The following is a 12803-nucleotide window of genomic DNA, read 5'->3' as shown; positions in this document are numbered from 1 at the left end:
ATGTAATGGTGTATACGATAATATGAATTGAAGGTGGAAATTCAAATATCTCTTTTTTGTATTGCTACCTTCGAAATTGTACTCTGCTCTCTAGCTTATACTTGAAGGAGGAGACTAAAGCCAGTAAAACTAGCTAGGCATCCAAATGGTAACGACTATCAACATAAACAGAAGGCAATAACTAGAGATGATACCTGCTGAGTATGTTATATGAATTTTTCATTTGCGTAGCAACGCCGTCCGCGCGTTAGTGATAGGTATCTGGAGCAACTACGATGCTATCCAGATATAACACAGAGTAATATATACGTGCAGATATTATCTTTATCCTCTGCAGTATATGATAGGTTATTATCTTATATCGATCATTCTTCATCGATTGCAAGCCTCAGAAGCCTAATTCACATAATCGGCTGTTACGTCATAAAGGGTTGCCGTTTCCTCAAAAAAGTCCGCCTTTGGACTGTGCCCATACTGGAAATCCAAAATTTCCATATGCTTTTTACAGACGATGCTATTCTCCTTTCATGGCGACGCGAAGCCGGACTTTATTATTTCTACAATATAGAAACTCTTATGCGAGGACACAAATCTCGGCACCTCACTTTACGAGCGGCAACTCCGAGACGGAAGGTCTTATCGAAAGCTCAGACAATGTGATTGAGATGTCGGCATTGCCTCCCAAATGGTATCTATGGTTATTGATGGTTTCTCTGCAACAATTTATTCAGTGGTTATTCTTAGGGTTGATATTGTGGATGAAGTCGATGATGCTTTGGATGCCATCAAGGGAAAAAGTAAGAGAACAGAAGTTGGATGTGCGATAGGAACACAGACTGATATTAACGGTTTATTGTAGTCTCGCAATTAGAAGGCATGCATAGAAAGCATTTGTTACCTGGATTCGATGACCGATCATCAGATGAAGAAGCTATCGAACGGATGACCTCGGAAATCACTTCGGTAAGGAAAAAAACTAGCAAAAAGTTGTCTTGATGCTACTACTATTGAACTTTTTTTTTCTTGTCGCGTTTAAAGGAATTTTATCGCATAAAACGAGATATCCAGCGCATAGAACCTGAGAATCAGCAAGGGGAACAAGATGTGGCTTTGGCTAAAAATATACAAATCAGCCTTGCGACCAAAGTACAGGAGCTATCTTCATCATTTAGAAAACAGCAATCCTCCTATCTGAAAAGTAAGGTTACCAGTGAAGTGATCAACCATGTGGGATCACAATTACTAAGGGAAAAAAAAAAAAAAAAAAAAAAAAAACTCCCCGATCCGTATTAGAAATACAAGGTCAAGAAAACAAAAAGGCCAACATTCTAGGGTTGGAATCGGACTTGAGTAACGAAGCAGCGGATTTACTGTTGGATGAAGACGCTCAAGTGGTAAGTACATTCATGGCCCATGATAGAAATAAAGAGGAAAGATGGCTGACCAGCTGCTGAATAATAGGGTTTTACCGAGTCGCAACTTGCTGTATTGGAATCCAACGAGGCGGTGATTGATCAACGAGAACGAGAAGTCAATCAAATTGCCAAGTCAATACATCAATTAGCCGAGATATTCAGAGACCTTCAGACACTCGTTATTGATCAAGGAACGCTACTGGATCGAATTGATTTCAACATTGAACAAACAAATATACAAGTAAAGCATGCCGTTGTGGAACTTGACAAAGTAAGTGTGAACAGGTAGTTGTGGAGGAGTCGAAAATATGGTGATGAGACTTATTCAACATTGGCAATAGGGTTCAAGATACCAAAGAAAGACCCGAAATCGAAAAATCATGTTACTGCTTATCCTCCTTATTATGCTACTGATCGTTATTCTCATTGTCAAGCCCAAGAAGCATTAATTTTTACACATCCTTTTCTGCCTTTTGCCCCCTTCCCACTCCCTTTCTCTTGCACATATCGAACATCCTTTAAGAGTTTTCTAATTTTTTTGCATCCTAACGAACTATCCCCCATCAAAATGTACATGTATCTACTGTCAGCGACGTTTATTTTGGCGTAATTAAAAGAAGCTGGCACTGTCCTGCTCGTAGTGTTACACTGTAGGTTCCGGTGTAGGTCCCCATTTGTTCTCCTGCCCATACATCTTTGATTTCAGCTGTCTCAATACCCATATCCGACAATTTGAACTTGATTTCGCGACTGATTCCGAGGAAGAAGGGATATACATGCGTATTGAATAATCCACAAGCGATTCGACCGTCGGCGAGTCGTTTCCACCAGATTTGTTTTCGGTTCAACCATGCATTTCCGGACCCAATAGGTTTGGCCATAATACCGCTTTGATGGATCATGAGCATCTCCGGATGATTGAACCAATGTAAATACTTGTCAGGAATCATGCGTGGGTCGGCGCCAATACAGAATACGGAGCTGACCAGCGCCCAGAAACTGATGTAGGATAACCGGACGTCATCGTTGTCCAGTCCATCTATACATTTCCCATTGACAACCATACCAACCAGTACCACGTCGAGATCGATGTAAAATCCGTTGTGCACTCCAACGTCATCAAGTTCGGCCCATCGTGAGGCGTAAGTCACCCGTTGAAACACCCGGTGAGATGAAGTCATTGTTTTTGTTGAATAGGACTCGATATCAATGAAGACACGGGCGCCATTGGAGATTTTGACCCAGTCAGAAATATAACTGGGATCCATGTACCATGAGAGCTGCATCCATATATTGCGTTTTCTGAAAGCTTGTCCCATCATGCGGAGACATTCTCGATTATCGGGGGATTGGTAAGGGTAGAATTGGTCGCCACCTCCGGGTCCACATCCGTCCACTTTAACAAAGGAGATGCCCCATTCCGCAAATAATTCAGCCATGGAATCATAATACATCTGAACCAATTCGTTGTGTTCATCCGGCATATACGTGGTGCCTTTAAATCCATTGCCTTCCAGTTTTCGAGTCGTCAGTTCCTTTAAATAATGTGTTGTGCCTTTGATCTTGGCATTGTTCTCCACAGCTTCTTTGCGAATCCCAGGCAGAATGTATATCCCCAGTTTATGTCCGTTTTTCGCCAAGTGGTCTGATAGATAACGTAAACCGTTGGGGAAAAGGTCTCTTCGGTATGACCAACGACCAAATTCGTCCACTGTGTCACTCCTGTCACGCCATCAATACCACATCAACAGTTGATCCTTTTCTAAAATATTTGATTTGCTCTTTTTTTTTGGAATTTTCGTTGTACTGCACGTACCATCCGGAATCCATATTGATGTATTCATATTGGGGCATCTTGCTTTTCATGGTGTCTGAAAGGTCACAGATAACTTGTTCACTGAACCTGGGAATAAATTCAGTCAAAAGTTCAAGCACTCATGATGGTTGACTGGAGGAACCAGTAATTACCATGGATTAATGTGCTTTCCTCCGTAACCCGGTACATTATCGAGAATTTGAGTTGACCATGTGGAGAATCCGAGAACAGGTTTCTGGGCCCACTTTGGCACGCTAGCCACAGTGAGCTTCGCTGAAAGAAATAGTGCCTCCAAAAAACTAACCTCTGCTTATTCTCTATACTTGCCATCATTGGGATGTTCCGGTGAAGGAATAAAATTGGACAAGCAACGGTGAGCCCCTGAAGTAATACGTCATTCGCATGTTTCTCACACTTTTGGCAGTAGAAATCCAAGAAAGTGTCAGCGACTAGACTAAAGGCGGGGTTTCGGAATCCTCACTGCAAACTTCGTTTACGTTGGGCCACGAATGATTGGTTGCGGACAAAGGAAAGCACGGTTGCATTTTTTCTCCAAGGACGATATGGATCCACAACTTAAAAAAAAATGCAGAGAATTCATGGCAGATACACTAGGTACGGCGATTTTGCGGGCTAGATCAATTCTCTTCAAAAATGTGATTGGCGCTGAACCCGTGGAGCGTTCGCAAAAAAATTGGAACAAGTGCTGGGATGCGAAGCCCATCTATATCTCTTCAAATTAGTGAGTATGCTTGTTTTTCAACGTAATCAGCAAACCTTTTATCCTTTTCAAAGCCAACCATAGGCGATGTTTTGGTCGCCATAGTTATCTTGATACGCATTATTTTGTATATTACCTCACGATCGCAAATTCGTCTGTCAATAGGTAATCATCGATATTGTAACGTTTGCGCTTTATCGCAACCTTGCATTCGGAAAATCTTGGCACATGTTTATGCAGCAAGACGCGAACTCGCACAGTAGATGTCCAGAACGTCGTTCCCGTGAGTAATATTTCTATCAAAATTACAGTGGATGCTGAAGCACGACGTTGTATGTGATATACACAGTCTATTGCCATTGAAAAATGCTGCACGGCAAGTGTCTTAATGGTATACAAGCTATGCTTTTTGATTATGCATGGTCTCGATCTGTCATATTGGGGCATACATATGAGCACTATCAATGGCGTTCAAAAAATTTAAAATAACCCTGATTGCATTGGTAAGCTATGCCTTCGCATCAAGAACTAATCTGATTGATGCATCGTGGCTAATCTGTTCTCTTTCTACAGCACAACACAATTATCTATGCAAAATACACTAGCTATGCACCTGGTAATAAAGTTAGGAAGCCCTCGCATACTTCGGCTATTCTGTCCTTTTCATCGCAAGTTTTGCAAAACTTGCGCTTTTCTCTCAAGGCTTCTTAGAACCGGGATTTCGTATAAAAAAGGTCACCTCAACCTTCAGCATTCATCTGTTTTAGTCGATTATGCTTACTGTCACAAAAAACAAGAAAATTTTCCATATTACATATGGTCTATAACACTTGATTCAAGCCTTGTCTGTCTGAATCATGTTTTGTCCATGTTCCTTGGTTTCACCCCATAGTTTTCAAAACCCAGAAATGTGACGGCCAATAAAACTCACCCAGGGGATTTGCTGCCAAAAAATAGGCCTCGTCGTCTGAATTGCTTGCTTCCACCACATCGATCATGTCACATTGTCTTTCCGTATATCGTCAGCTGCTAAGAGAAGTCAATCTTCAGGTATGACTCTGCGAGACTCCGAATATAAAGGAAGTAATTGGACTCAAATTGCCTTTGATATTAGTATACCAAGAACAACAGTCTCTATGCCAATGAATTGAAGGCTGTTTACAAAGCAAACAAAGACATCACCGATCCAGTGCAGATTGACACCCTCAATAGAAATGCTGATGATATTCTCACGTTTTTAAGAAGTTTCCGACAGCACAAGGTACGATCTTTTCTGCTTTTTTTTTCTACGTCCGTAGTTACTCACTCTAGGTTTCGTATCATAGGAACTTCGCGCACGATACTCGGCAATTGTTATGGAACAAAAGAAACAAATGGAAATGACAGCTAAGCGTGTGGGTCTTGAGTTACCAGAGACGTATGATGCTGCTGCTCCAAAGCCCTTGTCTGGATCGACTCCAAAAAAAGATGGCGCTAAAGAAGAGGCTTCCGTCGTTGACCGCATTGCGAATGCCTTCAGTAACAAGCAATAGATTATTCCTACACTCTGTATTATACAAGCAAAAAGTCTCATAAACATCTCTGAATTACATACTAAACACTTGTCCCGGGGGGTTATTCCTTGATTTTGAACAGGAGGACCTGAAGTCGAGGCGTTCGCTCAATCTCAAAGATCAGCGGCGGATTGCATTATTGAACAGTATCTACATGAAATACGTCCATGAACGCAATCAAGAGACATGATAGTAGACCACGCTTTATTCCTTGAAGTTCATTGTCTCGCTCTTTTTGATGATTGTTTTGTTGTTTCCCCTTCGGCATGGCTTTCGGGAGCCGAATGTCACAAAGAGTGTTTCTCCGCCAATGGATAAGTCTCTCGCACGCACGGATGCTCTCTTTTCGTACATACCTTAGGCTTCATAGTGACTATATTTAAATCCTGTCCTCAATTGGATCTCATCAGTCGGATGTAAGCTTTTGTGCTCAAGATCGCCCCATAGCAACGTATTACAAAGGCACTTTTTGAATTAAGACTGGATGCTATGGACGAGAATCCACCCTTGTAAAAAGAAAAAGATCGTATAGCTACTTAAAGACGACTGTGCACAGCGACGCTTGTATGACAGTGAGTGTGCAACGAAGGATAGGCGCAGGGAATTTGGTTCCTTCACAGCATGAACCCAGGTGTGAAATTGACGTCATTTGGATAAAAGGAGCATTGGAGGCCTATTATTTCTATTTCCAGCCATCTGCCGATTAACCTGAACACGTTACTTATTTCCTGTAAATATGGACAAACCACCTGAACTTACGGGTGACGCTTTAGAAGCTATGGCACAGGAACATTTGAGCCGAGTTGCTGATGCTTCAGTTCATACATTTGATCCCAACGCTTCGCCCGAAGCTAAACGTGCAGAAGCGGAAAGTGCCATTCCTGCTGATTTGCTACCGGACCTACACAATCTGCAGCAAAAGCAATCAGGTATTCAGACAGAATTAGCAACGCACGATGCCGCTGACGTCAAGCGAGCCGTTACTGCCGCCGAACAGAAACCCATGGTGCAGCCTATCAACGCCGAAAAGTCATTCAAACGATTGTCAGCTAATTATGCACCGTCGACACCGAGAACGCCGACTCTTGCAACGGCAGCAGAAGACCGTGATCAAGAGATCATGGCAGGATCGTTTATACCTCCTCCTTCATCCCTTATACCCGACTGGTACCAACTCGGGTGGACCTCGTTTTCCACCAGAGCCAATCCAGGCGGCCCAATGCCCCTAAGAGCGACGCAAAGCAAGATGGATGCTCTTGATGAATTGATGCCCAACTTGTTCTATGGTGAATGGTGGCACAACGCAGCTGCGCTTTTTATCACTGCCGTCATGGCCTGGTCGGTCGCAAAAATGGGAGGCGGGCTGGGAACAGTTATTGTGGGTTGTCTCGTCCTCGGTAAGCGGTCTGTCGATCACTCCACGCAGACGTGCATGCAGTTTTAACGGTTGTTATGCAGCTACGTACTATCGCACGAGCGTACGCCGATTCCGAGAAAATGCACGTGATGATATTCAACGTGAATTGGCCAAGATCAAGTTGGAGGCGGATGAGGAACCTGTGGAGTGGATGAACAGCTTTTTGGAAAAGTTTTGGCTCATCTTTGAACCCGTATTGAGTGCCCTGGTTGTGGAGAATCTTGATACCTATCTATCGGATTATCTTCCAAGTTACATTGATTCAATTCGACTTACAACCTTTACATTGGGAACTAAACCCTTTCGTGTGAAAAGTGTGAAAACTTATCTGAATACAGAACCTGACACAGTGGTAAGCATGGATACAAATGGTTTCCTATGATAGAGACGCTTTATTAATAGCTGGTATATATCAGTGTATGGATTGGCGGGTTTCTTTTACCCCGAATGATCTGACGGATGCCGACGCTGAGGAACGAGACCTGCGCGTCAATCCTCGCGTCTTGCTCAGCGTGCGTATGGGTCGAGGTGTCATGACCAAAGCGGCCATTCCTGTCTTGGTGGAAAATATGACCTTCAGCGGCCATATGCGTGTCAAAATCAAATTTGTGAGCCGTTTCCCATACGCTCAAATCCTGGATGTCTGCTTCCTTGAAAAACCCATGTTCGATTATGTGCTCCGACCTTTAAGCCGCGACTCTTTCGGCTTTGATGTTAATGTGGTATGTATGATATGCTGTTTTCACAAAATATCCAATCTTAACAATCGTCCAATGTTCAAACTACTCTTCACAGATTCCAGGATTGCATGGGTTTATTCGTGATCAAGTACATGCTATTCTCGGTCCATTGATGTACGCTCCAAATGTGTTCACATTTGATATTGAGAAGTTCATGGCGGGAGAGTTTGATATCAGTAAGCTTAATCGATTCTGCTCTGTTGGCGATGACAGCCAATCTGATTTTGCGATTTCTTAGCACAAGCCAACGGCATTCTGGCGATCACTGTTTATGCTGCTTCGCAGATAAACCATGTACATGATCTTATCGACGGTTCGCCAAACCCATACCTTCGTTTCTTTCTGGACCATGCCCAAGAACTGGGAAGGACCAATGTTCGCGAGAATACCTTTGTTCCGCAGTGGAATGAAACACGCTTTTTGCTCCTCAACAACCTCAACTCGCAGCTGTCTCTTGAACTCCGTACTCATAATGCCGACGCCAAAGACCGCCGTTTAGCTACAGCACATTTTGACTTGCGAGAATTGGATGATGAAGATAGCCAGCTGCAAGAAGGACTGTAAGTGACATGCATCGTATTCATAAGTTTTATGGAAAATTCATCAGTATTGGACAGCGATCTTGTTTTGTTACGTGATGGCAAGGCTGTAAGTGATGTCAGGGTCGATCTTCGCTATTTACCAGTATCCAAGCCCATGAAGAGAATGGATGGCACAATCGAACCAGCTGTTGAATCCAGTAAGTCCTGATTGGAAAGAGTGGATTGGAATAATCCGTTAATTTTCTTCATTTGCAAATAGACTCTGGTATCCTTCGATTGATTGTGCATGAGTGCCGTGGGTTAGGTACAGCCAGATTGACAACGCGCGTGCATGTCATTGTCAACGGCACAGAAAAGTTCAAAACTGCAACGGTCAAGCGTACATCAGCACCCCATTACGAAACGCCTGGTGAAATGGTGGTCTTGGATAAAACAGAAGTCTATATCCGTATCGAACTTCAAGAATGTTCCGGTAAAGAAGAGGTCGTGCTGGGCGTATGGACAAGTTATTTGTTGGATATGATGAAGCAACAAGAAGAAAATGAAAATTGGTTCCCACTGAATCTGGATAACCATGAAATCGGCCAACTTCGTCTGAGCGCCCAATGGAAACCGGTAGTGATGACAGGCTTAGCCGACTATGTAGGCAGTCATGGTTTTGACAGTAAGTCAATTATTCTTAACCCACCAAAAAAGTCTGGAAAGGTCGATTGACTTTTTTATTTTTTGCCACTTTATTTAGCTCCACCGATTGGTGTGGTTCGGTTTGTCTTCTGGGAGGCTCGAGATCTGCGTAATGTGGAAAACGTGGCTTCTGGAAAATCGGATCCTTATGTACGGGTACTGTCCGGCTTCCAGATTCGCGCCCGTACCAAAGTCATTGACAACAATCTTTCACCGGAATGGGGTGAAGTGCACTATGTTCCTGTGCACTCTACAAAGGAGAACCTTGTGCTGGAAGTGATGGATTGGAATGCTCGAACACGCGACAAGTCCTTGGGTTCTACTGAAGTTCGGCTAGTGGATTTGGTCCGTCAATGTGTTGGCGAGCAAAGCGTGGATCCAGACCGTTGGTATGAATCGACGGGCCTAAAGATTGATGAGTAAGTGCATAGACACACACATACCCTCTCCCAGTATAGGTGTCTTATTTGGTTTTTAGATGGGCGCAATTGCGATCAAGCGATCGCCGTTCTGCCAAGGGCGAATTACGATATACGGCTGAATTTATTCCAACTTTGGCCCTGCCTCAACAACCATCGGAAACAACCGAGTTATCCAACATGGATGCGTATCCCAATCCTCTGAAAGATCTTCACGGATCCTATGTCAACTACACACCCGATGACCTGGTTGATCTGCTTTCCTACAGCTCAGGGGTCTTGAAGGTCCATATTCATGAAGTGGATCTGCCACGACACGCATACGCATATGCACAAGTGCTCGTTGACTCGCTCTTACCACAATTCCGAACGGCCAAACTTCGAGGACAACAACTGGTATTTGACGAATCCGCTGATGCGTTTGTCAAGGAAATCGATTTCTCGCGTGTGGCTATTGAGATCAAGCCGGCATCAAGTACAGAAAAGGACGATGTCAAACTTGGTTATTGGATCGATGCCACGAATAACATCATTCATCGTATCCAAGCTCGTCATCGATGGCTGCAAGCGCTTGATGAGGACGTTCGCAAAGAGGTACAAGATGCTGGAGAATGGTTCAATCTACTCGGCACAGAAGGACCCGGCAAGATCCGTTTGAGTTTTGATTATGTTCCTATGAGCGACTTTACTCTCAATCCAGATGAAAGCATCGACAGTAAGTTTACGAAAAGTTTTGATCAAACCCTCCAAGCGCTTTCTCACTGTTCCTTTTAGATCAAGGCAATTTGACCGTCACCTTATTGAGCGCCAAGGATTTGATGGCGGCGGATAAATCAGGTACATATTTCATCTGGAAAAATTACTTGGCAGAATTGATCGAGAATATCGACGCCAACTATTTTGTCTGACAGGCACCAGCGATCCTTATGTGATATTCACTGTAAATGGAGAACGCGTTCATAAGAGCAATGTGGTGAAGAAAACATTGAGCCCGGTTTGGAAACATGAGCAATTCACTGTACCTATTGTAAGTTCACCATAATCCATGTGTGTCTGTGTATATCCATTTCGTTTACCTCGCCCACATTAGGCTTCTCGTGTAACTGCAAGTCTTCGAATTGAAGTTTTCGATTGGAACCAATTCAAGAACCATGATCCAATTGGTAAAATGATGCGATATTCCCTCGGTTGATGGATGTTCTAGAAGCTGAAAAAAAACCATGTGTATTTTTAGGTTCCGGCGGTGTCACTATTCGCGGCGATGCTGTGGAGAGTTTCGGTACACGTGAGGTGAACATTCCTTTGGATGGCGTGGCCGGTGTCTCTGGCAGTGTAAGAGTGCGGTTCAAATGGCAACCTCAACTGTTGGCCAGCAAAAAGACACAGACTTCCGTACTGGCTACGAAACGAGTCTATACAAATGATGTAATCACCTCTTCTGCTATTGATTCCAATTTGTCTTTATCGCCCACTCGGTCAACGTTTGCTTCCCGGTCCAACGTGAGCAATCGATACGATTCAGACAACGCCTCCGCGGGAGCCGAGAGAGTATCATTTGACGGAGGCGAATTTACGGCTCCTCGAAGTAGCATGGACGCTTCCTCCATAGCTCCGTCGGTCGCCGCGTCGCTTGATGACGCGGCTCACGTAAGCTCCAGTATAGGTCGTGATGGAACCGTCAATATCTGGCTATTAGAAGCTAAAGGCATCCGTGGTGTTGATAAAAGCGGTACAAGCGATCCGTATGTCCGAGTTCGCGTCGGCAAGCAGCAGGTATACAAGACCAAGGTGATCAAAAAGACATTGCTTCCGGTATGGAACGAATCCTTTGAATACACAGTATCTAGCCAGCCCACTGTTTTTGATTTCAAACTCAAGGACTATAACCGACTCCACAGTGCTGTAGATCTGGGTCAGTGTCGTTGGAATATCTGGGACCTCATCCAATCGGAGCCCTCATCCGGTGTGGTTGACCGATGGCTTCCGCTGTATCCTGTCGGCAGCGGTGAGTTGCACGTCAGAATCACCTTTTCGCCACATCTGTAAAATGTACTATAGCTTAAAATCATGTATAAACCGAAAATTAAAAAAAGACGGATCACTCGAATGAACATATAAGGAATAGCCGTAAATGATTGGGTTGCACACTGATTGGATATGAATGTAATTTCCAGCAGCTCCACCAAGATACAATTTGTTCCTTTCTTTCACTGCTTATCTACGACCCCCACTTTTCACTGCAAGGTTCTGTGCCCTGACATTGCTCTATTGCCATGCTAGTAAAAAATAAGCAGCGTAAATCGACAGCTTCTCGACCCTCAACATCCGATCCCCCACTCGTTTGTCCGGCGTGCAATTCCGCAAAAATACGTCAGAATAAGCCATTTTGGCCCTTTGTTATCCTGCGATGTTTTCGATATCGCTATCGTGGACCTATCCATCCATGGCGATGTCGAGTGTGCTTGTTCGAGTTCTCCGAAGCTGTTCCGAGGGAAAAATCTACGCTGTCGATTATTGACTCGATGCTTCATGACGATTCTGAAATTTCACCAGCTCCCTATACGTGGGTTGCCCGTACCGGATGGACCCCCAAGCCCGATATCCTGCTGTCACTAAAAAATGGCTGGTGTAACCGTTGTAATCTATTCGTCAAAAAAACCCATGAAGGCCAATGTAGCCGATGCGGAACTGATCTCCCTGTTCGCGTTTAAACTCATGATCACCATGACAATGTGGCGCGAAACAACCGACTTTGCATGAATCTGTATGATGATGGCGAGCCTTACCTGCCTAAGCGCGCGAACAAACAATAATTAGCGTCGTATATTCGTCGCCAAGGGTTGCGCTGTCTACGGAGCGAGCAATGGTTTGCCCATTTCTTTGTACATCTCGAAATACCGACGTCGATGGCTACCACAGGATCAAGCGGGACGGATAAATGGACCATCAATTTTTCAAGGATCAAGTAGTACAAATTGGATCAAACTTTTTCAGCAAGTCGGGACCACGGTTGCCACTATTGCACAGTTCATTTGCAATATGGTTTTCCACAGCTTCTTGTCGCATTTTTTTGGAAAGTGATGTCGCTCCTGAAACAACAAAAAGTCTAAAGATATGGGAATTCTTTACCCTTTTTGTCTCCGTTGCTCGGGACTGTCCACATAAATAAAGAAGTCGCAACATCATGCTCTTCATTCTTTGTCATCGATCGCACTCAGAAACATATCCATTGTTTCTCTCTGATATTACAAACTTTTCTACTCGTGAAGAATGAGAACCATCACTGGGATTTCATGTGGTGACACCACTTGGATTTATCACATTATCCATTCCATAATCGATAACTCAAGACCCACGTTCATCTCTTGGACCAGTTCTCGCCACCAAGACGGAAAAGATTGGCACAACATCAAATTTCCAAGACCAGAGTGGCCACAGAAACGGAGTGTCACTGACCGCAACTTCCTGCGTGAGCATAGACCGCGCAATCCTGCGT

At 44.0% G+C, this 12803-nt stretch overlaps 4 protein-coding genes across 4 annotated transcripts; 3 read left to right on the top strand and 1 right to left on the bottom strand.

Moving 5' to 3' along the window:
* Positions 1-425: 425 nt before the first annotated feature.
* On the top strand, positions 426-2023 carry BYT42DRAFT_575704 (t-SNARE). The gene is made up of 7 exons (XM_051568983.1): positions 426-688; positions 745-797; positions 860-963; positions 1039-1198; positions 1294-1394; positions 1462-1686; positions 1757-2023. The coding sequence occupies exons 1-7, from the start codon at positions 528-530 to the stop codon at positions 1862-1864; spliced, it is 912 nt and encodes a 303-aa protein (XP_051421511.1). The 5' UTR covers positions 426-527; the 3' UTR covers positions 1865-2023.
* On the bottom strand, positions 2012-3281 carry BYT42DRAFT_499281 (glycoside hydrolase superfamily; the record flags this gene model as incomplete). The annotated part of the gene is made up of 2 exons (XM_051564627.1): positions 2012-3134; positions 3223-3281. The coding sequence occupies 2 exons, from the start codon at positions 3279-3281 to the stop codon at positions 2012-2014; spliced, it is 1182 nt and encodes a 393-aa protein (XP_051421510.1).
* A 1667-nt stretch (positions 3282-4948) lies between these two features.
* On the top strand, positions 4949-5484 carry BYT42DRAFT_500207 (uncharacterized protein; the record flags this gene model as incomplete). The annotated part of the gene is made up of 3 exons (XM_051564692.1): positions 4949-5002; positions 5067-5213; positions 5278-5484. 3 exons carry the CDS (start codon positions 4949-4951, stop codon positions 5482-5484), a joined length of 408 nt encoding a protein of 135 aa, XP_051421509.1.
* A 723-nt stretch (positions 5485-6207) lies between these two features.
* BYT42DRAFT_575688 (uncharacterized protein) lies at positions 6208-11468 on the top strand. Its single transcript, XM_051568982.1, has 13 exons — positions 6208-6902; positions 6964-7274; positions 7339-7644; positions 7718-7838; positions 7901-8222; positions 8280-8401; positions 8464-8868; positions 8947-9307; positions 9367-10022; positions 10082-10144; positions 10219-10334; positions 10398-10470; positions 10542-11468. Exons 1-13 carry the CDS (start codon positions 6242-6244, stop codon positions 11351-11353), a joined length of 4329 nt encoding a protein of 1442 aa, XP_051421508.1. The 5' UTR covers positions 6208-6241; the 3' UTR covers positions 11354-11468.
* Positions 11469-12803: the final 1335 nt, after the last annotated feature.

This window comes from Radiomyces spectabilis, assembly GCF_025331425.1.
Source record: "Radiomyces spectabilis strain NRRL 2753 chromosome Unknown BYT42scaffold_9, whole genome shotgun sequence".
Classification (NCBI taxonomy): Eukaryota; Fungi; Mucoromycota; class Mucoromycetes; order Mucorales; family Radiomycetaceae; genus Radiomyces; species Radiomyces spectabilis.
The sequence above is the reverse complement of the archived record's forward strand: the minus strand, read 5'-3'. Positions and strand labels throughout refer to the sequence as shown.

Bases quoted from the DNA above. Each gene is read 5' to 3' on its own strand.
- BYT42DRAFT_575704 (XM_051568983.1), top strand. From the start codon at position 528: ATGGCGACGCGAAGCCGGACTTTATTATTTCTACAATATAGAAACTCT. The intron at 798-859 runs GTAAGAGAACAG...GGTTTATTGTAG, and splicing joins GGATGCCATCAAGGGAAAAA to TCTCGCAATTAGAAGGCATG. The intron at 1,395-1,461 runs GTAAGTACATTC...GCTGAATAATAG, and splicing joins TGGATGAAGACGCTCAAGTG to GGTTTTACCGAGTCGCAACT.
- BYT42DRAFT_575688 (XM_051568982.1), top strand. From the start codon at position 6,242: ATGGACAAACCACCTGAACTTACGGGTGACGCTTTAGAAGCTATGGCA. The intron at 7,645-7,717 runs GTATGTATGATA...TACTCTTCACAG, and splicing joins TCGGCTTTGATGTTAATGTG to ATTCCAGGATTGCATGGGTT. The intron at 10,471-10,541 runs GTAAAATGATGC...GTGTATTTTTAG, and splicing joins CAAGAACCATGATCCAATTG to GTTCCGGCGGTGTCACTATT.